This window comes from Colius striatus, chromosome 4 (genome assembly GCF_028858725.1).
Source record: "Colius striatus isolate bColStr4 chromosome 4, bColStr4.1.hap1, whole genome shotgun sequence".
Classification (NCBI taxonomy): Eukaryota; Metazoa; Chordata; class Aves; order Coliiformes; family Coliidae; genus Colius; species Colius striatus.
The window spans coordinates 933,871-961,758 of NC_084762.1; the positions used below are offsets into that span (position 1 = coordinate 933,871).

The 27,888-nt window shown below is 39.9% G+C and overlaps 1 protein-coding gene across 4 annotated transcripts in view; it reads left to right on the plus strand.

The window, feature by feature from the left end:
- The first annotated feature begins 238 nt into the window (after positions 1-238).
- ATP9B (ATPase phospholipid transporting 9B (putative)) overlaps positions 239-27,888 on the plus strand; it is a 121,728-nt gene continuing 94,078 nt past the window's right edge. For 3 of the 4 annotated variants that reach the window (XM_061994719.1, XM_061994720.1, XM_061994721.1), the window contains exons 1-5: positions 239-377; positions 10,071-10,244; positions 17,033-17,183; positions 21,377-21,490; positions 24,044-24,152. In XM_061994719.1, the coding sequence (XP_061850703.1) occupies positions 283-377; positions 10,071-10,244; positions 17,033-17,183; positions 21,377-21,490; positions 24,044-24,152 (643 nt within the window). In that variant the 5' untranslated portion in view covers positions 239-282. Of the gene's footprint in view, positions 378-10,070; positions 10,245-17,032; positions 17,184-21,376; positions 21,491-24,043; positions 24,153-27,888 lie in introns of those variants that run through there. The other variant, XM_061994722.1, reaches the window with a different exon arrangement.

Consider the following 27,888-nt stretch of genomic DNA (forward strand, 5'->3'; position numbering starts at 1 on the left):
GAACGGGAGACCACCTAGAACACCTCAAACGACAGCGGGCACCTGCAGGGCCACGGAGGCGAAGCGCTGCCGGTTCTGTCCCCGCTAGCTCCCGTCCCCGCCCCGCGCCATGGCCGCCCGGGCCCCGCCATGGCCGCCCGGGCCCCGCCCCCGCCGGGCCCCGCCCCCTTGTTTACGCCGAGGCCCCGCCCCTGCGCGCGCTTCCTGCGGGCGCCCGCTGGCGGGGCCGTGACGTCGGGGCCGGGGCAGGAGGCGGCGCGCGGCGGCGGGGGCGCCCCCAAGATGGCGGATCAGATCCCGCTGCACCCGGTGCCGCGCAGCGCCCAGCGGAGAGAGGCCTATTACACCGGCGCCGCCGCGGCGCAGCGGCACAACAGGTACGGGCTCCCCCGCTCCCGCTGCCCGCCGGGCCCCGCCGCCCTCGGCGGGCGCCGGGACCGCCTGCCCGGGCCGTGCGGAGGGCGGGAAGTGATGCTGGCTCCCCGGTAGGCCTGGGAGGGGCTTGTCGGCAGCCCCCGGCTGCTGCAGGCCTCCGCGGTGCCGTTCCGCCCCGAGGACGGGGCGCGTCCCGCCCGTCCCCTCGCGCGGGGCCGGCGACGGCGGGCGGTGCCGCAGGGCCCCGCGGAGGATGCGCAGGGCGGCCCCGGCCCCGCGGCCTGGGCTCTACCCGCAGCTCCCGCAACTCGGTCTCTGGCCGGTAGTTTTACTTCCGACGTGGGCGTCCTGCTCGGGGCCCTGCTCTGGGTGTCCCGAGGAAAGGCGCGGTGGGGCAGTTATTGCTTGTTGCCACGCAGAAGATGCTCTAACGCAAGAACTGAAGTGACTCCGGGTTTCTCGGGATGTGCTGTGTGGGGCCTGAAGCAATATGAAGGAGCCAGTTTAGAGACCTGCCACCCAATTAAGGCTGTGGAAGGGATGAGGTGGTTCTGCCGTAGGTTACCCAGGAATGGTGCAGTTCAATTGAGAAATGCTGTGGTTGTGATGGGAATTTGAAATTGACATGTTTCTCAAGTGCACGTAGTAAATATTTAAGTTACTGATTCTCCACATGAGTGACTTTCGTTAGTTTCATTCATCAGCTTGTGGGCTTGTAAAAACCTTAAAAGCTGATAAGCACATTTATTAAGTTCCTTTATTTCGGTCACCTGATTAAATAAATTTCTCCACACCGTCGTCTTTTCTCACTTGAGTTCTTTATCTTTTTCTGATAGTGACTTGAGTAGGTTGGTCATCCTCCTTCGAGAGTTCTATGCCCTGGGTTTGTGAGAGAGCTGGTGTGCGCTTTGGAAGGTGTCAAAGGCAAGGGAATGCTCGTGTAGGTGCTGCCACAGCTGTCTCCTGTGAACTCAAGGAAACATGGCAGTGCAGATGGTCAAACTACAGCTTGTAAGCCTTACAGCTCGGTAGTTGAACTATGGTGCCTGTGCCTTAATGAGCAACTCATGCTGCTTTTCTAACCTCTGTCTTCAGCAGCGACTTTGAAGAAGTCTCTGTGTTCTGTGGGAACTGCAGCAAAGTTAGTGGTGTTGCAGATACTTGTAGGAGTGTTGAAGTCACTGAGGTCTGATATGCCAAAAGTAATCACATGCCTATGCACATGAGGATTTTACTTACAAGGGTGTAATTCATACTTCCAAAGATGTCTAGAAGCAAACACCACCTAAAATATGATGGAGCTGATACCTCAGGTTTAATCCAGAGCTGTGGTTTCTGGGCTCTCCAGAGTCTTTGACTTGCTGTGATTTATTTCCTTGGTGAAGAATGTACAGTCTTGAAAATCTTAGACGGCAAGCCTTAACTTCAGTGTAGTAGTGTTTTTAATGCAAGTTGATTGCCCTTCTGCTGTGCAGCCTCAGATGGTGGCACAGCTCATCAGCTGTGGCCTTGAAGCTAATTTGTACGATGACTGTTTTGCCTGAGCGAAGCCGCCTGTTGGAGTCACTGCTGGTGTTGCTGCAGTTTGCTTTGCAGGGAGGACAGAGACTGTCTTGTTCAGTGTTTGTCCCTAATGTGCTTCATGCATTTGAGATTGTTTTGGCAGACTGGTAACAGATTTTTAAAGCTGGAATATATTTTTCCTGCATAGCTAAGGAAGCTTTGCTATGCACCTAAGTTTGTACACAACTGGCTACCATTTCATACAGAATAAGGAACTGACCCGGGATGTGCTTTGTACATAAACATCACGAGCTTAATGTGTTTTTATACATTCACTTTGTGTATGTTACAGTCTGTTTATATAAAGGAATGAAGTGTACTAAACATACCGATGGTTCAGTGAACACATGCATACCCTTCTGCCTTTGTTTCTGATGTTTAAGTGCAACTTCCTGCTTCTGCAGTAGAAGTTCAGGTTTTGTGTCTTCTGCCATCCTCCCCTGCTTCGTGTGGATGGAGAATTGTGTATGTACTGCTGTGAGAAACTAGGGACGTGTGTCTTGAGGTAAAAGATTGTTCATATTCAAATTATTAAAAACCTCTTGTTATTATTTAATATGTTCAACTGGAATAGTTGTAGGAAGCTTGGAGGAGAAGGGGTGGTCGATTCAGCACTTGTTTCAGCCCTTTGTCCTTCAGCACGAAGGATCTATTATCTACAGGAAAAATAGCTGCTGTGTTTTGTGTACATTGTGAAGAGCAGAGAGGACCAGAGAGCACCCAGGATTGCCTTAAATTGCAGTGAATTGGAACTGTGTCTGTCATGATCAGCCCTATTGCTGCTGAACACAGGGAATCAACTGCGCTCTGCCCACATTGTCTCGTGAGGTCAATGAAAGGAAAACAAGAAATCTATTGGAATTTTGAAGCTGATGAGGAGTTAAGCAGTAGTCAACCCTCATTTATACATAGACAAAATAACCTGGTTTGTTCAGTTGTCCTGCGCTTGCTGCTGTCAGTCCATGTATATGGCCTGCTAGGACTAAGGTGTTGGGACTCCTGAGCTGGTACCAAAGAAACAGGTCTCGGGAGGTGTGTCCAGTATTACATAATTCAGTTGCACTCTAGGTATTCACAAAGGTCTTGTCATGGAAAACACTCCTGTGACTATTGATGATGTGGCTCCCAGGGTCCTCACTAGATAATTTGGGTGGGTGCAGTCGGGCGGTTGTGGAACGGATGAGCTCCTCTCGCTTGTCTCAGTGGTTTGTTCACTGAGAGAGGGCCTCTGTTTTAAGGCATCTGGCTATACTGTTATTTTTGAATTCTCATTCTTTTATATTATAAAAAAAGAAAAGGAAAAATACCCCAAAATAAATGTGTCCTTTGTCCAGGTAAGCACAGGGTACTTCTTGTTTACAGCTGGTGTGCTGTAGCTTGTTTCATGGGAAGTATGTGTAATGGGAAAAAGAAAAATCCATTCCAGGCAAAATGGAATGTCTGCAGAACACAAACCTTGCCGAGAATTCACATGCTTCCCTGATACTGACAGATGTCAATTTCTATGTGACACAGAAGGGAAGATGGTTTAATAGCATTACTGTTGTAATGCTTTTCATTGAAATGAAAGCTGTTCCCAGGAATCTTGTAGTCTTTCTAGTTCTGATTTCTCAAGGTATTTGGCTAGGTTTCAGAGTGAGCCACCACAAAATAGAGACATACAAATGTCAACAGATAACACTTAGATGCACGTGTGGCAATTTTGTGAGTTCTTTAATCTCTGCCATTGTCTGAAGCGAGTTTGTTAAAATACTTCAATACCTGATGCCTGCTTTCAGTTTTAGAAGTGTATGTTCTAGTTCTGAACATTGTTTCATAGTTCAGATGTTATTCTTTGTATTCCAGAGTCAAATTGTATGTCAGATTTTTGATATTTTAAGTGTTACAGTTAAGAATCAAAACTTCCCCAGATAGCTCAATGCTATTTGTTGAGCCAGCGTTAACAATTAGAGCTAATAGAAGATAATGTCTCTTGTAGAGTGGTGTTTACAGAAAGCCTGTAACTTATTTTGCTTTAACTGGGGCTCAGGAAAGCCTTGCAAAATGTCCATAATTGTTAGAAAAACCCAAACAGTTGTGTATCTCAGTAAAGTTTACCTGTTGCATGGGTTGGATGCAGTAACACTTTGTATTTCTTGCAGTTTTTCTAAAATGTCACTAGCTCCTATGAATCTCTTTCCCTATGAACTTCTGGATGTTGAGAACCAGGGATACTACAGTGTTTGGGCAGAGCTTTATAGATTTCATTTTAATGTACTCTTTCTTCAACACCCCTGCATATTTTATCCTGAAAATGATGGATGAATCTGAAGAATTGACAACATGAAATACCACTAGCTTTTAGAGAAAGAAGTTGGCAGTGAATTTGTTCTCACTTTTTTCCCAGTGTATGTTCTATGCCCGTTGTTCAAATACATTCCTGGATTGCGTGGTGCTCAGCTGAAGACTTTATAGGTTAATACTGTTTGTTGGGACAGCCTGGTGTAGGATGGGTGTAGATTCAGAGATCTTCTCCTTGCACAAAGGTCAAAGTAGTTTGGTAAAGAACTTGTGAAAAATGGCAATGCCATATGTTAATGTTTCCGGGGCTTTTATGTGGTATGTGTTGTCATTGTTACTTTATTCTCTGTGGCTTTTGCTTTTCAGAGCAGTCTTTGATTTAATGGTGCAGGTAACCATATTACATGCACATAGAGGTGCTCACAATAACAACTGTAAAATATTTTTATGTACAATGACACTTTCATTGGTGTCATACCTGAGAGGTAGTTTGTAATGCTTGTCTGCAGACATAAATTTTGATGAAACAAGAACTCAAAGTGATTTGAGTAATGAATTGCAGTTCTTTGGCTTGACATTACTTAGAACTGTGTATTTGGGAGCAGTTGTCCTCATGACTTTTTCTGCATTATTAATACTGTTTCACACCCAGATAACTTTATAGGCAGTCATAATCTTTAGCATCAGCATAATTACTCCAAGAATAATAATGCTAAAGATGTGAAGCATTTTAATAGTTAAGCAAAGAAACGTTGGAGAACTTGGACTTTTGTAACGAGCACATGACTGCTTGTGCAGCAGAATAAGCTTTGTAAATATATTTCTAAGGTTGTTCATGTTTAAGCTATTATTTTTTTGCCCTATATTTGCATGCCTTCATGATTTGTATCTGTAGTATCTGCATACAGTGATTTGTGTTGGTTGGGCAGGTGTTTGGATTGCTAAGAACAGGGAGAGAAAGCAATTGATTGGGCCACAATGTCAATAACAATACTCAGTGACAGTGACAAAATGGCCCCGTTGCTGTGATCAATGATGCACCCTACTAATTAAAAATAGGGTTCTGGTGGATGTAGATGTTATTTCCTCAGGTCTTGCTGTGTATTTAGGTATTTCTGGCACCTATTTGTTAAATACAGAGACTCGCTCATCTTGTCATGGGCTGAAAAAGATGTTATATTGGGATGTAAGCACAGGGCTTTGCGAGGTAGGCAAAGGGGACTAAGGAATGGTGCTTTGTTCCATGAGGGCTTCATTGTTCATCTCTGAATTTCCTAAGCAAGTGTGAGGTAGGATCTGAACAGTTACATCAGTGGTGCAGGCAGCCTACAATGGTTGCTGCTTTGGGAAACACTTCTTCCTCTTTATGTAAATATGCCTATTCCTTTCTTTATGATTCCTCCTGCTACATCTCTGCCATTTGGCAATGTCCTTTATCGCTGGACCTGGAAGGTTTTTGCCTGGGTTAACCCTTGGAGGAAATACTTGAGGTAGAGCAGGCTGTGGCTGAGGTTAATTGTGCTGCTTACTCCCTCCTGTCTTTCTGGGGTCCATGGGAGTCTCTTGGCTGGCAGCAGCTGCTGAGACAAATGGCCAGTGTTTGGTGGTATGGCGCATGGTCACAGTGGCAAGCAGTGGTAGGTTGACTGCCAGTAACTGGTCTTCCTCAGCTTTTCTACTCAGGTGCTGAGCTGGAACTTTTTGTACTGCTGCTTCTCTCCACGCTGCATCCCACAGCCATGTCCAGTTCCTGTGCAGACTTGCAGCCACACGTTCTTTTCTCACCCTTGCTGGGTTCGAGTAGCACTGCTTTAAGACATCAGTTTTGTTTCTATTCTTGTGAGTTACGGTATATGGCACAAGCAATAGGTGACAAGAAAACAGTATTAATACAGTATCTGACACAGTGCTTCTATGCTACCTGATACTTTTAAGAAGAGAAGTAGAAAAATCCATCCTGGATATTGCTTCTGCATTTGTCAAGCAAGTAAAACCAGAAGAGCATGGAGTCATGACTGCCCTGCCCCTTGCACCTTCCTGCTGCACCCCTGAACATTCCTAGCTCCTTCAGAACGATGGGAAGCTGGCAGAAAACACAGAAAGAGTTATGAATCTAAATAGTTAGCCAGGTGAACTTAATTAATCACAATGTTTTCTGCTAGCTGTTATGGCATCCATGGAACTCGGCAGCCACACCTGCTCCAGCAAGCAGCCATGCAAGTGGAATGATGGAGGTAGAGGTGACTTGAGACTTTGTTTTCACAGCAGATGTTTGTATTACAAAAATTAATTTTAAAATATTTGTTGTACATGGTTTCCTATCACTTAAATCTGCTAAATGATATCCCTAATAGTAGTCAGATTTTGTTGAAAGTTGTTTAATAGTACTGTTCCTTTTTCCTTAAGGAAACCATATTTTTTGTCAAGATAGTTTTCTTCATACCTGTTTCGGTAATGTTCATGCTGAGAGTTTTGATGTCTTCACTCTGGCTTCTTTATTCACGTTGCTTTCAGTGCATCCCTATTTAATAAAAGTTTCTGGGATTACACTTAATTGATTTGTCACTCAAGGAAAATCAGCCCTTCAAGCAATTAAGTGCAGAAAAATACTAGGTAACAAAGACGTAAAGATTTTTGTCCTCATCCTAGTTATGAAAAATCCATTATTCATTATCTTATTGTTTTTAAATACTGAAGTACAATTTTCTAACACAATAGCAAAATTGCTTTTGAAACAGAATAAATTGCTTGCCAGTTCAGAGGCTGTATTTTGAAGTCAGGATTACTAAACATGATGGTGCTAACGCTCATTATCTTCACTACTTGGTGAAGCTCCACATTTAAAAGTGCAAACATAGATGCCGGTTGTGAAAAAATATTTGTTTATAATGTAATGAAAAAAAAAACCCTTAAAGAAATGATAATTGTAGTCTGATCAGTGTACTCTGCAAATACTACTGCACTTACAAGAGTAGATTTAGATGTTATGCGTGCCCGTGCTGACATTTCTTGGCCAAATCTCTCCCCCAGAGTTCTCTTGCATTAGCATGTTCCTTCAAGAGAGACTTTAACCAGATTTGCTGTGTTACTTTTGGCTAGAAAGGGTGTTATCTCAGAGTAGGATGTTTGCTGAGTAAAAGGGACCTGACATCTTGCTGTGTACTCCAGTACAGGGAAGCAGATGCTGATTTCGCTGGATGGGGTTTCAGATTGTCTGTTAATTGTTTGGCTATCTAAAAGCCAAGTACCACACAAGAGAGAGCTCTGTGTTAAAACTGGAGTATCACAATTTGCAAATTTAACCAGGAGAGGTGATAAAAGCACTGAATGTGTTGAATGTAAATTTATTTCAACCACAGGCCAGTCTTACTGGAAGCATTAGCATAAAGTAAGATCCTGAGTTTTTTCTAAGCACTGATTTTGTTGTCTGGTGTTAAAATTAGCCTAGTCTGAGAGTAATCCATATAATTTAGTGTAATATATGTGTTAACCTGTAATAACTGCTCTGTTTTGTGAAAACATGGTTTTGTATAGTGTTCTTTCTTAATGGCCATTGATAGTAATGGGAATGGGAAACATTGCCAGATTGCAACATTCAGCTAAACATCAGCTGCAACTTCATGCAAACAACACTCTTTCTGTAGATCCAATTTTTCATGTTTGTTTTAAACTTGATTTTCTTTAAGTGATTACTGGTGGTAACAATTCTGTAATTGTTTTCCATGGTATATTTTAACATTTTAACTTCCTGGGAACTCGTGGTTTTTAAAGAATCTAGATGGTTTTTCAGTTTGAGGCTTTGGCTGTGTTTTCTGCAGTGTGCTTGTGCTTTTGCATTGTTTGAAATAGACAAAGATTTTCCTTCACAAGTTCTTAACATGTTTTAAGCTTCCATAGGGCTCTTCCAAGATGTTCTTGAAAATATCTGTTCTCTTGAAGTCCAGGGTTGTGAGCTTGGTTGCCACCCTCCTTCCTGCCTTCAGGATCTTGAATTCCACCATGTGATGGTCGCTGCAGCTAAGACTTGTGTTTAACCTTCATATCTGCAGTGAGGTCATGTTTGACCTTCATATCTACCTTGCTCAGTGGGTGCGAGGTCCAGGAAGAGCATTTTTCACTCCTCTAATTATTTTGAGGAAGAAGTTGTGGTGAAATCACTTCAGGACTCTACAGAATTGCTTATACCCTTTTGTGTTTTCCCTCCAGCAGACATCAGGGTGATGGAAGTCCCCCATGAAGACCAGGGCCTGCAAAAGTGAGGCTGATCTGTCTGTCAGGGGCATCAGCTGTTTATTCTTTCTTTTTGGGCAGTCTGTATCAGACACCCACTATAACATCACCTTTACCTGTCTTGTCTTTGATTGTAACCCAGAAGCTCTTGATTGGCTCCACATCAGCCCTCAAGCAGAGCTCCATGCATTCCAGCTGCTCTCTCACATAAAAGGAATGGATTTTTGGTTTTCTTGATTACTGTTATTATATAAATTGGTTTTAGGTTGCTGTGGGGAAAATGGGACAATCCCAGGATGCCCATTGTCAGGAGTGACTATACAGTACAGCTTCACAAAAGTCATGGTTACTAATTATGTACCAAACAGTGTTAGTTTTTTGTGGTTAAAACCTATTGGGGTTTGCTTGGATTTTGTCCCGAGGTCTAGAAATTATTCTTCCCTATTCCCACTGCAAGAATAATGTCAAGGTACATACTACACAAAGACTAGGTTGATGAGTCTGCTACTCTTCTGACCTGTTATGGATTTGACAAATTTAAAAAATACATATGCAGAATGTCTCTTAATTTCCTATGGTCAGATACTTCTGTCATCAGCTATTTAAGACTGCCTAACTACCATTGCCAATAGTGTCAAGTAATATTTTTAGATGTTAAAAAGCTTTTGCTTGTATGTTCAGTCTACTACACTTTTCATGCATCTTATGTATTTTTTTGTGTATTTTTATTGTGTTTGTGTTTTGCTTTTCTGACTTTCTTCTGCATTGTATTTTTTAATTGATTAGGGTTATTGTATGTGTTACTGCATCCAAGTAGATGATCTTTGCTTGGCCTTAATGTTTCATTCCTTTCAAAATATTCTTCTAATTAATATCCTTATGAGTCCTTTTAATAGTCTGTGAGAGGAAACCTGACAGTGCAATTTCTTTCAGTCGTCTTCCCAGTGGTATAAAAATATGAACCAAATAAGTTACTCAATTTACATGCACTTAGGGAAATTTTGTTATCTAACATTCCAGTGTTTCGTTTTGGCATAAAAAGCATTCCAGAAATGTAAAGTTGAAATGGAGAACAGTTTCTCGAGAGGAAAGGACCATTATTAGCTTAGTGTTTGTTCCATAGGTCCCACAGGCAAATCTGTTTTGACTTGCTAAATGTTTTTGTGTAGAGTTATAAAAATAACTATAATGTTTTAGTAATTGAAACTAAGGTACTGATGAGCTGTGTAGAAAGTGTGACTCAAATGAGGCCTGTGTGCACAAGAGCAGACATCAGGGAAGCAATCTGAAGAAGCTCAGTGGAAATCTAAAGTCTGTACTTCCATGAACACTCGGTCCTTGCATCTGTTCTAAACTTTGCCAATTAAATTCCATTTAACTGGCTTAATGAAATTGCAGTTCTCTATGTGCAAATTATATCAAACCCAAGAATGACTGAAACTATGGTTGACTGTTTCAGAATTTCTTGTTGAAGTGTTAGCCCGAGTACATGAGATGTTTAGATGAACACGGCACTAATAAAATTCCATAGGGTGAAACCTAGCTTGTTATTTTAGGAGATTCCAGGTAATAAGAAATAATGTGTTGGCTGTGTATTTAGTGTGTCTATTTCATTTCACCAGGTACCAAGTGGAAGATGAGTCCTCTCATTTGGATGAAATGCCACTAATGATGTCAGAAGAAGGCTTTGAAAATGATGAGAGCGACTACCATACTCTACCAAGAGCCAGAGTTTCTCAGAGAAGAAGAGGCTTAGAATGGTTTATCTGTGGTGGCTGGAAGTTCCTTTGCACTAGGTTTGTTGCATACCAGTACTTTGTATGAAACTATTAAATGAATTAAGTAAATAGCAGCTGTGTATTGTGTGATATGTGCAGAACACAGTAATTTGCTGGTTGTGTACCTTTTGAGTGCTTTGCTTGCATTTTCCCTCCTAGGACATTACCAACTGTTAATAAAAACTTCTGAAGAGAGCTGCTACTGTGTACTCTGGCTGCTTTGCTGACTGACAAGAGAAGGAGAAGCTCTTAAGAGAGATTGTATACTAAACTTGTACTAATCTGAGGGCTGCAATAGGGCATATAAGGCTGGTTCTCGCTTCTGCTCAAAACCACGTCAGGGTATAGGGTTAAAACTTTATTTTACTTTTGAGGACGATAGTAAATTAAGTTGGCAATGTATAAATGGTGTTGATGTTGCTGAAAAGAGAAAGTAAATTTGTTAACTAATGATGAGTTGATTCTTCAGCTTAAAGTAATACTTGTAATTGGTGACTTTGGAGTAAATCACAGACAGAATTAGATCTTATCATTTGGTTCTTATTTACAAACTTGGGCTAACCTATGCTATATGTGGTTGCCTTGGAACAGCAGCTTTCTAGTGAATTGCTACCAAATTTCCAAAGACATATAGGATGCACTGTTGAAGTTTTGTTACAGGTGGAAGTCAGGGTTGTGCTGTCATTGTTAAAGTTATTCTTTTTAATGGCTTCTCATTAGAGTAAAATTTGATGAATTCTTGCTGGGGCCCACAGAATACTGGTATTTGAAATGCCTCTTTGCAGTTCATAAAGTGGCTGAGGATCATACAGGAAACCTGGAGGCTACTCTGTTGTCATGCAGTAGCTGGTAGTTACACTGTATTGTAGAATGAGTGATGCTGTGGTGTAAATATCAGTTTGGGATAGACTTGGTTGTTGATGCCTTCACACTTGGAATGGAGTGGAACATGGGAGAAGACAATTTTCATGCATGTTGATGGGTGGATTCTATATATTAGACAAACAACTGAAACTAATTTCCAGAAGGCAAAATACATCCTTTTAAGTCAAATGTGTGATTAAATGCAACAGAGCAGTCTGAAACCCCGTGAGTGGGATAGAATTTAGAATTTCACTCTGTTTAAATGTAAACTAGTATCTCATATCTGAGACTAGATGAAGCTGAAATCTCAGATTTCACATCCAGAATTTCCTTGTGTGCTTGAAGCTAAGTTGTAAATTTTTCAAAGCTGCAACAGGAAGATGTACACAATAAAAGACCAGGCATTTGTCTGGAGTCCAGCTCAGGAGGCCGCTGATTTCTTTTGGGTTCTCAGTGGAAGTCTTGTGTTTGTGCTCAAAATCACTTGTTGCAAACAAACAAAACCCTCCATATGCACTAGTTTTTTTTTATCCCTCTTGCATTGTTAGGATTAATCTCATTTTTGTGAGAGGAAGTTTTCCACCTCTTACTTTGCAGCTTTAGGATTTTATGTTGCATGGATTTTTGCTGCTGCATCACAAACTGTTAGTGTTGAGTTGAAAAAGTTTCACCCTTTTGGCAGGAGCGAATATGGAAGGTTTGACAAAGTTCACTGTACATTAAAATCGATGCTGTAAAAATCCTTTATTCAGCTTTAACTTCTGTTTAGACAATAGGCTTGTTGGTAGGTTCTGGATGGTGTGAACTTTATTTGCAAACCTGCAGCTCTTTGAACAGTTTTTACATTTGCAAGAAAAAAAAATGATAATTAAATTAAATGTTGTCTTTGATTTTGAACAAACTGAAGACTTAATTCAACCAGTGTAACTTTTAACTTCAGAAACTGCTTATTTCTTGCTTTCATAGCACAGTTAAAAGAAAACTTTGTGGTATAGCAGCTGTTTTGTGGCTGCAATCATTTCCCCTTTAACTTTCAAATTCTCTTCAAGCTTGTGAAATTATAATGCACATAGATCAATACTCTGGAGTTCTTTGGGCTGGATTGATTTCTTTCTCATGAGATTTACATTCCACTTGTTATCAAAAAACACTTTGTCCCTATGAAAATGGTGCCATTGAATGGCATTTCCATATGAAGTGAAGGGGATATCAAATGCTCGGATTAATTTGGGCTCTAAGATGGCCTGTACGCTTTCAATTAATCTGCAATGCATTTGTTATGCAGAAGCATGGGAAAATGCTGATCTTTTAAGAATGACATGACCACTGTGTTGCTTTTGGCCTGATTACTGAAGCTACCTGTTGAGTACAATAATTACAGTATGTTTTCTTTGCAGAACTAGTTTCTGCTACTTAAAACCTAATAAGGAAAAGCTGACCCTCGTGGACAATACAGAGCTTTTATATTATCTTTCCATTCTAATGAAAATGCTATTTTGTGCAAGATGCTGGCAGTTAAGCTTGTAGGATAAATGTAATGAAAAGGGAAAATAAAAAAAAGCCTTTATTATTAGAGCTGCAGAGTCACTTGAGACTTTTACTTTAGCTTTTGACTTGGAGAGGTACACTCTATTTATGAAAAAGTTAAGGGTTCTTATTTAACAATAACTTCAGGTTGGGGTTTTTTTAATATGACATCAGCTACTAATATGAAGACTGTGGTTATTGTTTCTTCAAATAAAAAGTAGTACATTAGGAAGCAAGCTGGTAAAATGCCATATGATCAATGTTCCTTTATGGATTAGTTCATTTCTGCATGTATACAGCCAGTTGTACTGATAGAAGCAGCGTGGCTTACATGCCATGAATGCTTTTGTAAAGGAAAAAACCTTTCGTGCACATGTTGAGTTTTTTAGGGAAGAGCATTTGAAAGAAATGTTTAATAAACAAGAACACGTTTTTTCTTTGCTGAATCCATAGTATAAGGTATGGTTTTACATTGGAGATTTCAGGAATGTCTAAAGTGTGTCTTGATCACGCTTCACCGTGCATTATGCTTTTAGGATGCTTGAAGCTCGCAGGGAGCTGTTCTGATTTGTCTCCTGATGTTTTTCACACAAGTTTACTGAGTACAGAAAGCTCATGAAAGGACCCACAATCTTGCACAAAAATAGTTTCTGTATTGAGGAACGATAATTTGAGAACAGATTATGTGTGTATTGGGCACTGGTAAGTTTCAAAAGTATTGTGTAGACTTCACTGTTTCTAAAAAAAGCAGTAAATTAAAGTAATTTATAAGGGTTTCTGAGGAGAGTATGCCTGCCTCTTTTTCTTACAGCTATTGCTGCTGAGACTGTAAATGGCAGAAAATAACTGATTTTTACTTTTAAAGTAGTACAGCTCATCTGAGTCATTACCGTACTGATTTGGGCATAACCTGTAATATTTCCATCACACAAGATTTTCTTATGTCTAGGACCTTAAGTGTTGTTAACTCTGTGTCAGTCAAATCCCTTTTATCAAAGGTGTTAGTCGTTTCCCAGTCATATGTCATATGTCTGTCCTTGGCATTTGCTAAACTAGTGGTCATTATGGTCTCTATTACAGCTTCTCAGGTGTTCTGTAATGGAAAAAGTACTTTCAAGGAGGGGAAACTCAGTGCCAAGAAAGGCAGTGTAGTTCAGTTGCTTTAGTCAAATGTTTAATTTTAGCACTGGAGAAGTCCTCAGTGTTTGAAGAAATGATTCTGCAAAGGAGACTGCCCAGTCAAATGTTTATTCTGTTTACAGTTTGAATTTAAAAAACTGATTTAAGCAATGCAGGATTTCAAGGGCTGTCAGGAAATTTCTGTCTCTAGACAAAAGCTGTCATGATTGTTCACCTTCCCCAGAATAAAAATCATTTTCCCTGGAGATGTTTTGCTACAGGCCTGCCTCAATACTCCTGACTCTACAGCTGAGATGACTCTTCCATTTGTATCATCCTCTCCACCCTCCTGCCCTGGAAACTAAAATGTGGGAAGCTTTCATTCCATGAGCAGTTCAGTCAAGTGTAGATGCAAGTTGGCACTAAGTGCAGTTTCTCTGCTTTCTCTTGCAAGCCTGTAGTAGTTTCCTGTAAAATGAGCCCGTTACTTTGATTTTTTAAATGTATTAATTTTTCTTTTCAGAATTAGTTTGCATTAGGCCTGGGGTAGTGTCAGCTCCAGACAAGAACATCTGAGAGTGGGACTGCGGCGGTGGAAGCTATCAGCCTTCCTTCCCTGCGCATTGCATGTACCACGATTTTGTAATTGTGAAGAAACAGTACAGGAAAGGACCTTAAGAGGTCATCCAGTTAATTCCTTGTCTGCACAGGATGAATTAATGCCTATCACTTATGTCTGATCTAACCTCCTCTTAGAGACCTGCAGTGGTAGCAAATCCAGCCTCCCGAAGTGTTTGTTTCTACCTCAGTCTAGAAAGATTTACTCAATGTCTGTGTGCCCTCCCCCTTGTTTGTCACAGTTGAAGACTGTCATTACTTAATCATGGTAGACCTAAAGAGTAATTGTCCATTTCCTCTTTGCAGCTGTTCTTACATACTTGAAACCATTTGAGGTCCACATTCAGGCTCCTCTGAACAACACTTGTTTCTTTCAGTGTGTTCAGTAGACAACCCTGCCCTGCTTCCTAGACCTGTAATTGTTTTGTTGCTCTTGTGTGTGGCCTTTGTTTTCCCAGTAGGCCTGTTTGTTGAAATTTGGCATTCAAAACAGTGTTGTAAGCCAACTGAGATCTTACTAGCACAGGACTGAGGAAACTGAATCCATTCATGGCGTGCTAGCAGCATGCCTGTCCACACTGACCAGGTATACGCCCTTTTTTACACTGATGATCATGGAGTGCTTTGGGTTGGAAGGGACCTTAAAGATGATGTAATTCCAACCCTGCTGCCATTTGCATGCCATAACTGGGTCCTCCTGAGCTGGCATCTACTCACTCTTTTCCAGTTCTGTATTTGCATAGTTGATTATTTCTGTGTAAGCTTGCTATACTGTGCTTTTGACCGTTTAACTCCATTCCGTCTCTTTCAGGTAGATTTTCTAATCTGTCAGGACAGCTTGGAATTCTGATCTCTTCTTTGCATGTACTCCTGTCTCTTCTATCTTTTTGTTGTCTGAAAAACGGAGTAGTTGACAGTGAATTGCTCAGTAAGTTCTAGATAAAGCTTTGCAGAACTTCACTGAAATAGTTTTGGTTTTATAACAAGCTACTCTGCAATTATGATTTTTCCAACAGTCAATTCCAAGAATATTGCTTCACTTCCATTACAAGAAAGATCTTGAGAGATATTAGAGACGTAGAATTGTGGAATGACTTGCATTGGAAGGGACCTTTAAAGATTGTGCAGTCCAGCCTCCTTGGCCATGGGACAGGACATCTTTCCCTAGCTCAGAGTGCTCAAAGGACACGTACTGTCAAGCAGTAGTGCATCTGGCATTCTTCAGAGGGAATATTAATTCTGTTGTAGAAGTTACTCATGTCAGTGTTGCTTATGACTTTGTTTCAGGTGTGTATGAATACATACAAATAGGTTGAGTGCACAGAATTAATGCAAGGCGATGATGGGATGACTGGATCGTAGCTTTCCACTTATGTTCCCTGCAAAATCTTTTTAGTTGGACTATAGTTTATAAGAGCTTCCTAATGGTTAGTCTTTTTTTTCTACATCAAAAGTATTGTCAGTATATTTAAAAACCTCCCTAGAAAACGTGTATCACCTTCCTTCACTTTTATCTTCCCTAACATAGCTGGAATCTCTTGTGGCCGGCTAAGTGTGCTTAGGCTGTGGTAGGTACTCATGGCTTCTTTATTCATGTGCCCAGAACAGACTCCTTAACATGATTAAGGCAACTCCTCTGGTATTAAAAGGTGCAAAAATCCCACTCCTTTAGCAATGGAGATTGTAAACCAAGTACACACAGTGTATGGTAAACTACTTTTCTTTTCTAAACCATCTGCACTCACCTGCATTCATCTGCCCCTATGAATGGTCCTACTGAGTCTGAGCCTGACTGTACTGTGGGAGCTGAGTTGAAACTGTGTCTTCTGTTGTTGGTAAATAGTCTGCTGAGCCTCAGTAGCAGCATCCTTTTGGCAGCTTTTTATTCCTCTGACATTGGGATCTCATCCCTTCAGTCCCACATCTGTGTCCCTGTTGCAGTTGTTTAAAGGTGGCTGTGAGCTCTCCCTGTCCATCTCATTGCTTATGGCTTAAACTCACATCAGTAGATGGTTGGGCAAGGATGCTCCTCTCTTCTCCTGTGATTTGAGTTCACCATAGTAGATGGCTGTGTGATCTGCATTTGCATTGGCTATTTTTGATGGAGAACATGAGCTGGCATTGCATTAGGTATGCTTCCCTGTGTGGCTGCCTGCTTGGGCAGGCGTGGGAAAACTGAAATTTACAAACTATGTGGTAATTGTATACAAAGCTGGGCAAGTGTTTTAAACTTCATCTAACAGAAGCCTTATTTCCTCTTCAATCATGAGCATAATTTCAGTATGGGTAATACAAGAGTTTAGCCAAAGGACTATAAGGTATGATGGATGAGTTAATTATTTAATGGTGGGGGAGCTTAGTCACTCCTAACTCAGCCTCGTGTTAACTAGAATTTTTCGAGCCCATGTCAAGGCAAGGTGTAGTGAGACTTGTCATTATTTTATCAGGACTTCCTGTAAAGAATGTGCAAGTGTTTATGTATGTATATGTCTGAATGTTGTTGAGTACCGTGTAATTGCCCTAAATATTACTAATCAACATCATGCTTACTTATCTAGATGTGGCAAAAATATGTAAGCCTGTTCTTTTCTTGGGTATTTGCCTTTAGGGCACGAGGTTTGGAAACAGTAATCACATATAGTAATTTTTTAGTCCTAAACAGTTGTTTTTCTTTTCAGTTGTTCTGATTGGCTCATAAACATTTGCCGAAGAAAGAAAGAGCTGAAGGCTCGCACAGTGTGGCTTGGGTGTCCTGAAAAATGTGAAGAAAAGTACCCCAAAAATGCCATAAAAAATCAAAAATACAACGTCTTTACCTTTATACCTGGGGTAAGGCTGCTAACCATTTTTGATGTTGGGCTGGCTATATTTTCTGAGTGGGTTTTGGCAATTCTGCAAAAGTAGAATTTTATTTGCCCAGATTCTTCTGTTTCTTTTGTATTTATCTTAATGTCTCCAATTAAAGTTTACGGTAGCAAGGTTGCTTTTTTCTAAATGGATTTATTTTCAAAGAGATATTTACTACAAAACTGCAGTGTGTGTGTTTGAGTGGTAGAACTCGGTGACACTTCAGAAATTTGAGATGGCTCTCCTTGCACTTTCCTATTCATCATTAGAAATTTGTAATCCTCTGTTTAAAATAGAAGCACGTCTGCACCATCAGCTGCAAAAATACAAGAAAGCACTGCCTTAATTTGAAGAATAAACAGTAGAAAATTGTAACGTACTCCCATAGATATTTTCTCAATGAAAGGGTGATAAGTGATGTATTCTGAAACAGACAACTCCTGAAAGGACAAAACCAACCTACCTCTTCACTTTGTATGACAAGTAAGGCCTAGTTTAGTAAACTTAATACTTTTCAGAGTTGTATTTCTCGCTGTGATTTTAAAAAGAGTGGTGTCTCTGGTGTTGAACGCAATTCTTCAGACAATTCTTTGGTTGTGGAGTGGAGGATGTCATTTTTTTTTTCCCTAAGAAGCCATATTGCATCTGAATTTCAGTTTTTTGCCTGTAGCATTCAGTGTGTATGAAGACCGAAGGACAGTACAGTTTTGTCTAGTTCATGCTTTTTAACAAAAAAGTGTTGTAGAGTGAAACAGAACAATAGAGAATGCATCTTTTGAAGCTTCAGTAGTTAAAACTTAAAAGAGTACGTGCTGCTGTGTGTTAGAAATTTTACTCCTACTTTTACTACTACCATCCAAGAGTCCTGGGTCCTGTTACAAAAGCCGAATGCCTTTTACATTTGAATACAGATGTGCTTTGTCTTAAATTTTTTATTTAAGTGATCATGCTGGTTTATAAGAGTATTGATTCTATTCTTCTGGTCTCTTTGGTCCAGTGACTGGCAGGTGCTTTCTAATACATTTCTTTATTAAAACAACAACAAAAAAATAATGACTTGTAATTTAAGACTGATCTCCTGTCAAAGAAATAAAATGTCACTTATCACAGGTGGATAAAATATTCTCATCTCTATGCAACAGAGTAAATGTTTTCTTCCCAAGTTTAAATTATTAAATACACTGAAATTGGTTAAGCCACGTATGCTTTCCTAAAGGTCACAAAATTCATTAAGCATATAGTAAGCCATTGATTACTGTGACTAGAAATCTGCAGTGTAGATTACAAATCCTAAACTGGATTCTTGTTTCCTATAGGGATCAGCTGTATCTTACTATTACTTGTTGATAGAAAGAATGGTTTTCTTTCTTTTGACCTTTTGAAAATCTTAGGGTTTACAGTATAGGCAGAATCAGAATCTTATGGAAACTCAGTAATAACTTCCTTTTGAAGTGAGATCCTAAACCTAAAGCTCAAGAATTGGTGGAAAGAAAATGTTTCTAAATTTTAACTTTAGACATAAATGAAGGGTTTTCATTGAGTAGAAATGCTGTGTAGCTCTCTAGTTTTATATCTTTCCACTAGAAGTGATTTGTAGGAGACATAGCTGTACTTGTTACCTTTACAGGTTTGGAACCAAGTCGTAAATATGAACTCCAGTGATTTACCCTGGTTGGAATGTTCATCATGTGAAGTTTTTGTCTTCTATTTAGAGTTGCATGTTTAACACTGCAGCTGGCAGTGGGTAATATTCAGTGATTTCAGATCAAAGTACAAGTTGAGAATAATGTTTAGATTAACAGAATTTCACTCACTGGCTAAAAAAGCTGTCATGTTTCCAAAATATCATCTAATTTCCTAACATTTGTATCAAATACTGCTGCTGCCTTTTACACCAGTTTGTTCAATTTCTGTTTACAAGTTCATATACATCTTGGCATAGCTGCTTAGGAAATGTGTGTAAGTTTTCCTAAAGAGCATCTTGTGTCATGGGCAAGTTTTTCAGCTACCTTTCCTGAATTTTGCAGGAGTAGTTTGTGTATTTTATCACTTTTATGTATCTGGAGACGTTTCAGTTTGCTTAACTAAGACTGACATGTTTAGCTTTGTATTAAATGAATGTTAGTGATCTGCTAGGATTTAAAGGAATTGTAGGAAGGTGCTTTTTAACTCTCACCTACTCCTACAGGATGAGTGCCCTTGCAGTTCTGCATCTCCCAAAGTACTCGGTGGAGTCCTCTTTGACCTAGTGTATCAGATCTCTGTAAACAGCTAAATGTACTGCTAGAAATGAGTATGTGAGCTCCATCAGTGTTAATGTGAGATACAGGTTCAAGCTGAGTTAGATTCATTTTGGAAGAATACTCTGACTTTCCCTGAAACTTCAAATTTGAGTTGTTTGGCTCTGTAGTTTTATTGGTAAATAATGGAACAGGAGTTCATGCTTCTGAAAAAATCTTCTGATTTGAGGCTGGTTAGGTAGCCTTTAGCTGAACACTCATGCATCACTCGTGAGAAACTGGCAGTTTTGAGGTAGTGCTCCTTTACTGTGCCTGCCAGAAAGGCACTTGGGAGTGAACTTCCCTGGATATTTTTTCCTAGAGCGTGGGGTTTTATGTAATTGAATAATAACGTTGGACTGATAACAGTAATAACCCTCTGTCCACTAACTTGGATTATCATGCAAAGTCATTGAAATATTAACTGAATTGTAAGACTAGAAAACAGAGGCACTCTTTTAAGTGGGGCTTTTTGATCCATTTGAGTCTCTTAGCTTTGGAACAATTGATTTATCCATTTCTCAAGTCTCAATGTTCAGTAGCCACTTCTGATCATTGTGCTGGAGGTGCTGTGTTACGTGGCCTACTAAAGAAATACGTGAAGTCTTTGAACGTTCAGAATTCTATCAAATGAATCATGTTCTTAGGATTGTAATTATAACTGAAGCACTGTTGAGAACATGTGCCTGCTGAAGTGGTGCTTTTAATTACCAAAGGAATCTCTGCATCTGTCATTCCTTTGGAATATGGGAAAATGGTTCTGTGCTAAGGCTACTTGTGTCTTCAGTTAAAACTTGGACAATTATCTTGGAGTTTAGCCCAAACCTTTGATGATTAATAAACATCTTATGTACCAATATTTATTGCAACATAATCTTTTGAGAAATGTAATGCCGAGCATTTATTTTAAATTACCTCTAAACCCCATGTCATTCTGGTAGAATTCTTCTGTAGTTTAAACGTCCTGAATACTTTTAACTGTGTTTGCTCTATGAAAAAGTTGTCTTGCTATGGAAACTGAAGAATATTGCCTTACTCTGAGACTTCTGAGACAGCCATTTGGAAAGAGAGCAATGCTGCTTAGCCTTGCTCACTGGGTCACTTGATCTTCTGAAAAAACACTATTTTGAAGAAGAATGGGAAATGGTAATTTTAAGGAGTGAGTCTGACTTGATGGTAGTTTTTGTCCCTTTGAGAGTCCAAGGGCTTGAGAAAGAAGGGAGATGAATTGTAGAGCTTCCACCCCTGCAAGAGGAGAACCTTCAGTGGCTCTGTTGAGGAGAGAGTGTGCTGAGAGGGCGCAGTGAACAACAGTAAAGAGCTGTTCGTATATCTCATCTTCTGTATGTGCTGCAGACAGCTGAATCACAGAACCACTGAGCTTGGAACAGCTCTTTAAGCTCATCAAGTCCAACCATTCCTCAGCAGTGGCACAGCCACCACTGTCCATGTCCCTCAGCCATGTCCCTCAGCCCCATAGCTCTACAGCTTTGGGATGGGCATTCTCCTACAGCCCTGGGCAGCCTGGGACAGGGCCGAACAGCCCTTTAAGAAAGAAATTGTTCCCCATCTCTAATCTAACCCCCCCAGGGCAACTTGAGTCCTGTTTTCAAAATACCAAAAATTTAGCAGATTGCTTTTTTAGAGTGAAAGGAGGCATTGATATCAAAGGATTTTCCTCAAGAAAAATAGCAGTATGATACTAAAGTAACTTACAGCACATGTAGTAGTTTGTGATGAGATACAGCCTGTTGTGCTGTATGGACTGTAATAGCACCATCTGTAATAGTGTGCCATATCATGGGTCTGTATCTCCTATAATGAAAAAGTGAACTTTATGTACGTTATTAGTTCATGTTTTAAGGCAATTATCTGTCTTGTGTTTTTTCCTTTTAGGTTTTATATGAACAGTTCAAGTTTTTCTTGAATCTCTATTTTCTCGTCGTGTCCTGCTCACAGTTTGTGCCAGCATTGAAGATAGGCTACCTGTACACGTACTGGGCTCCTCTGGTAAGCAGGGAAATGGTCTCAACCAGAAGTCTTGGGGTTTTAACTTCAGGTGGAAAGTTGATGTACATTTCATGAATTTGCATCTGGTAACCAACAGTGATGGAGGTAGCTAGCAGAAGTAAAATGCTTCTGTGCAATGACAGTGTGTTAGAGCAGGTGCTCCAGGAGATGTGATGTGATAGCTTTCCATTCCATCTTGCCCACCATGTTCCTGCCCTATAGGCTGGAGGCTGTTTTTGTTAACCAGCTAGTTAGAGTGAGTAGTGCTTTTTTCTGGCTTCTGGTCAGATGAAGGGTTTAAAAAAACAACCCCAAAAACCCTCCAGCTAGTAGAGAACCTTATATGGTAACAAAGGCAAATTGTGTGTTAAGTTTCTTCCAGTGTTTTGTTATTTGCTCACTATTTTATATTTTCAGGCAAGGTCAGAACTGAAAGTGTAGGGTTTTTTTGCCTTCCTTCTGTACTGGTTTTGTTTATTTTTCACAAAACTTGAGATAAAATATTTTAAGCTGTGCATAAAAGCAGGATGAAGACATGTCTTCATTAAACATGCTCTTCTTAGTTGATTACCCTGCTAGTTGCACTGGCTTGCTTTCAGTGTAACTTTTTATTATTGAGCCCTCTACAGTGTTTTCTTGGGAGACTGTTCAAACCAGCTGCTTCTGACTCGGGTTTCCTTAGGTTTGAAAACTGTATTCTCTTCAGGGTAGGCCCTCTTGGTCAGCTGCCAGCCATATTCCTGTGCTTTGGAATTCTTTTCTTGTTTGTAACCACGTCATTGCCTTCTCTTTCATCTTTCTGGCCCTTCCACCCTAGGTTTAAAAGCAAGGCAGGAAGAAGAAACGCTTTATTTTCTAAATCTCTGTTAAAAATGGTATTTGTTGGTAGCATTTATTCTCAGCGATATTCAGGAGGAGCGGTGACGTGCTGACTGCTTGAGTAAAGGTCGTTCTCAACAAGTCGATAGAGTAAATATTCTGGATTGATTTCATTGTTTTAATTGTTGCAACATGTGTCCTTTTAAGTATTGATAAATGGAGAGCCTGTCCTGGAGGTTCCTCACAGCTTTATCTCCAGACAGCTTTTGACTTCTGCTGCAGGAAAAGCCCTTTCCAAGACAGAAAGCTTGTTCAACAGTGGGATTTGAAATGGGTATTTACAAAGGTCTTTCGTTGACCCAGTGAGGAAAGTCAGCTTTGTCTGGAGGCTGTTGTCGTCACAGGGAAGTGCTGCACATCTCCAATGGGGTAGTAAGGAAAAAAAAGTCGCCTCAGCCCATCTCACTGCTGCCCAAAGAAGGGGGGAAGTGCTGTATTTTGCACACACTAGTAATCTGTTCTGTATAGACACATTTGGTCCATTCAAGGATACTGTGTTTCCATGTTTTCACATGCAGTTTGAAAAACAACAGTATCCCAGTGCTAGTGATGCTAACTGGTCAGGGCTAGTGGTTTGCTGTACTCACTTGTTTCTAATTCACTGGTTTTTTACTAACAATTAACCTCCAGGTAAAAGAGATTCCGTGGGTGCTGAGTAAGGCTCAGCATGTATGATGTAAATACCCAGCGTTGAAGTCAGGCCCCTTGGAATTTATTTATCAGTTAAGTTTGGTTTGGACTTGTGCAAGAACAGAAATCTAATGGCATAAATTTCCTTCTGTGGAAGGGAAGTATTGGTGGGTGTCTGAAGCTAGCCTAATAATTTGGAACCTTATCCATTGGAGAATTTGTGACTATTTGAATGTTTTATTCATCTTACTTAAAACAATGATAAGATCCTTTTCCTATTGAAAATTTTATTCCCCTTTCACTGGTAGAGAAACTTTGAGTTTAATGAGCCAGAAGACCATATCTAAAAGAGGTTTAGAAAGGGAAAGTGGAAAGTCTTACATGATCATCCCTCAACTGTTCTGTATTAGTTTTAGCTTACCCTCTTCTGTGGCCAGAGATCTTCTAGCCACACGTAGAGCACTCTGTGCTTCCAGCAGAAGCTACGGCAGCACTATCCTGTGAAACCAGCAGCCAAAGCATTTAGATATCTTGACAAATAAAAAGGAGACTTGTTCTAAAGAACAAAATATGTGATGCATTGGTGAATAACTACATTTAAGACAGAAAACTGAGTTAAGAGTAGCCATCCATTTACCTGTCTGATAGGAAAAAGGCAGTAAACTAAAAATTAGAACTGAAGGCTTCTTAATGATTTTGGTAAAGCCCTAAAATTTGTGGAAGATTGAGACATACACTTATTGAAGTATAAATGAGGTCTTTAGCTCTTACAAAGCATTGGATTTTTTATATTTCAAATTATATCTACATTACATATATTTGGAGACATGGTTACTCTAATTCTATTTGTACAATGATGGTTTATTTTTTGCCTAAGCAAAGATGATATTTTAACAGATTGAAGAAAACACTAGAATCCAAATGAGGAGAAAAGTCAACACTCTAAGCACACGTTCTTACTCCATATAGTGTTCTTAATTGTGATGCTCTTAATTTCTGCTCTAGCACTTAGAGTTGTGAATGGCATGATTATGTCTTTAACAGGGATTTGTTCTGACGGTCACGGTGGTGCGGGAAGCTGTTGATGAATTTCGACGTTACAAGAGAGACAAGGAAATGAACTCACAGTTATATAGCAAGCTGACAGTACGAGGTTAGGAAATCCATTTGTACAAATCCTCAAAATGTTTCATCTTTTCCTCATGTTTATAGACTTTCAGTTCAAAGAAATAACTAATAGTCGCAAGCTGCACTATTCAGAATGAGACTGATACTGAACTAAATCAAGTGATTTACTTCAGGTAAATGTGACTGTTAAACTTGATCTGTTTGTGGTGTAAATCTTCTGTTGTTTATAGAGGAAAGGTATATGTGTATAATTGTACATATTTTGGAAGCATTCTCATTGTTAGTGCTTTTACTTCAAAGTGCAGTCCTCCTCTGGAATTGATACCAAACGGTAACTCAGCAACGCTGTCAGCCATGTATCAAGTGTATATAGGAAATAAGGGATCAGTAACTGAGAAATATGATCTAATTAAGATTCACTAGAGCCTTTCAAACTTGGATATATTTGTGCCTAAGAGAAGGAAGATGTATTGTGACTCAGCTTCAGTATCAAAAATATTGGTTTCCGGTTTTGCATACAACTTGGAATCCTTATGATCATGTAGCAGGGGCAGCCAGTTTGCTCTACAGAAATTAATAAAAGGAGAAATCACAGTTACGACTTTCTCTGGACTCAAAAGCTGACAGTTTTCACAAAAACATTTAAGGAAATGAAGCACTTCAGCTGTGAAGTGGCAATTAAATTTGGTAGGATATTTTGAATTTTAAACATGGGCATAAGAGAAAAAAACATGCACCCCTGTCCACTTTAGTGTTGTTCAGCACCTTTTACTGTCTGGATTCAGAGTGCTGTGTAGAAAAGTGCCAAAAGATAACTAGTAACCTACCAAGTTGAGCTGTAATGAATAACTTGACAAACTAACGTGACCTTGCTACTATCTTAAAGTTATTTTGTTCCAGTATCCTGCAAAGCCTCTGTTAAGCATTTTCCTGCGTATACAAGCTCTAGAAAGAGAGAAGCTGTTAGGGAACATGAGGTTGCATCTCCAGCAGACAGAATAGATGGCATCCGTTATGCCAAGTGGAAATTCTGTTCGCAAGCTCCCAACATAGATCCCACTACAAGTTTTAGTGTATCTTGGTGAATATCTTCTGAGAGTCACTGGGAAGAGTAACCTCCCAGCTCAGGGGGTCTTAATTAGAAACTAAACTCTTGGAATGCTTTCAGGTAGTATTCTCTCCAGAAAAAAACAAGAGGTGAAAAGCTTGTAATATAACACAAGGATGTTCTGAAATTTTGCCCTATTCCTTAAAAGTAATGAGAAGGTAAGTAAACAGTCAATAGACTCATTAGTGATGAGCTAACCTATTAGCAGAGAAGAATTCATCCTGCTTCTGCCCAGTGTGGAGGCTGGCATTGTTTTATGAAATTTGCACAGGAAATATCTGCCTATTGTTCTTCCCTTCCCTGCCAGCATGAAATAGTGTCATCATTTAGACATGCCACGGTGGAAGCTCATCAATGGGATAGCAGTCATTTGTTTAACACAAGTGGTTGCATTGCTGGCCACCAGATCTTTGCAGTTTTTAAAACCATCTGTAAAGAAATGGATTCTTAATGGCTCTGCTTTCAAAGTTGTCCCTAAACCTGCTAGTTGGTTTAATCCTTTTTTAGATTTGTTATGGTAAACCACTGAACAGTCACCTAGAAATAGCTAGTACAATCCTACCCTTTCAGCAATAGTCTTGGTAGTCACAAATTCGTAGCACACATGTAGTTTTTAGTGACCAGTATGATGTAGGTGTCAAGACTGACATTTACTGTTTTAAGAGCTAAGCTTGGTGCCTTTTTTTTTTTGTTTCTCAGTTAATTTGTTTACAGATAATGTGTCAGTTTCTGGTAAATTGCTAGGCATTTAAGCAGCATTTAATCAGGAATTTTGGAGTCTTGATTTCCTCTTTCCCAGTTCATGAAAGATTTTGCGAGGTTATACGTGTTTGAGAAACTTCTCATTTTGTGTCTTCTAGAAATAGGGAAATTGTCAAATTAAAATCAGGTTTGGTCACCCTGACACAAGTGTGTTATAGATACAGAGCAAAGATTTAGAAATAGTCTGCAACAGTATATAGATAAAAGCCCAGCAGTTTAACAGGGACTGACCCAAAAGAAGTTTAAAAATGCCCTTTTTAAAGAAATCAGTGTCAACCCACAGATAGTCATGTCTGATTTGACTCAGATTTTGATGTCAGTGTCATCATGAATTCATACTTGATGTTTGTTCCTGTTGTAGTACTGGCTTGTTTGAGGTTTTTTAAGACTGATATTGTGCAGAAGATGCTTACACTGAGGTGTGAACTCTGTGTTGACAGTGGTGTGAGCGATGAGCTAACAATGTTTTGATTTGTGGCCAGTTTTGAGAGTGAAAACATTATTGCAGTCCCTACTCAAAATTCAGCTGCACTAAAAACTGCCACAAACACACATGTAGAATGATGAGTAGATGATAAATTGCATCTTTTGCATAATATAGAGCTCTTTCATAATCGGGTATTCTGAGATGGAAAGGTATCATTTCAAGGCAAGAAGTGCGACTTCCTGCTATAACAAAATTAGATCAAGATTTTTTTACAGGTTTTGAGAAGGATTCAGGTATTTATCTGTGCACATTAATAAAGTCAAGTACTGCACTTTTGCAAACTATTTTAATAAATAACTTTCAATACAATCTACCTCATTTTTAATATTGACACTACTTTTCAAGTGGAAAAATTCAGTTAGGCTGACTATACCAACCTCCAGGCTAATGGTTTGGAGAAAGAAGGCTTTGTTACTTGTGAATGGACAAACTTGATACTGATTTAATTAAAAGCCTGAAAATCGATGCCACTCTTAAGAGTCACTTTTCAGAGTGGAACTGCACTTTGTACTGCTCTAGCATCTTTCTCTTTTTTTTCGCAGTGATTTTATGGCTTGTGTAGGTTTTACAGCCTTTTCTTTGAAATAGGTACTGTTTTCCATCTCGAAGATGGAGAAACTGACATAGAGAGGTTAAGCAGGTTGCCTTTGCTCAAATTGGACGGCAGGAAAAGCAAGGTTCAGCATTGTCCTTGATTTAATTGTACCATTTGTAGGAGATAAAGATGAGAACTTAATCACTTCTAGTCGGTTGTTTTGCAAAATTGTTTGTTTACTATAGGGGAAACAAACCTATGTGTAGCAAGAGAGGCTCCTGATGTTTGAAGTTTAATTAGTTACTTGCATAATGACAGTGTGGGTACACTGATTTGTAAGTTAAAATCTCTTTATACAGTGTTGCAATAGCTTAAAATCAGAAAGCCCTCAAGTACCTAGCAGCATTGACTGTGGAGTGTTCTTAGCCTCAGGAACTCCTAAGCAGGCAAAGCACATGAACATTGGCTTCTGACCTGCATGCTGCTAGTGTGAGGAGTACCAGCTTGCTGAAGGTGGTGGGTTCACACCGGTAACTGAGACATAGAATTTCCTTTTAGCAATTCAAGACCTCGCACAAGTAATTGTTCTAATCAGAGTCTTGGCGGGTTTTATATTAATGAGCTGTCTGAGCAGGAAATGAAAGGAGAACAGGACATCTGTTTTAAGGGTTACTTAATTGTACTCGGGAGGCAATGGCCAGCTTAATGTCCACAAACTAGTTCTGATCCATGAGATAGCCACTGTTAGGCAGTTTTCTGTTTGTCGTGTAACATGGCAAAGCTTAGTCTTCAGTCAGCTCTTGGTGAATTTGCTATGTGTACCTTTGCACTTGTCAAGCATGCCAGTCTGCTACATGTGGAGTTTGAAT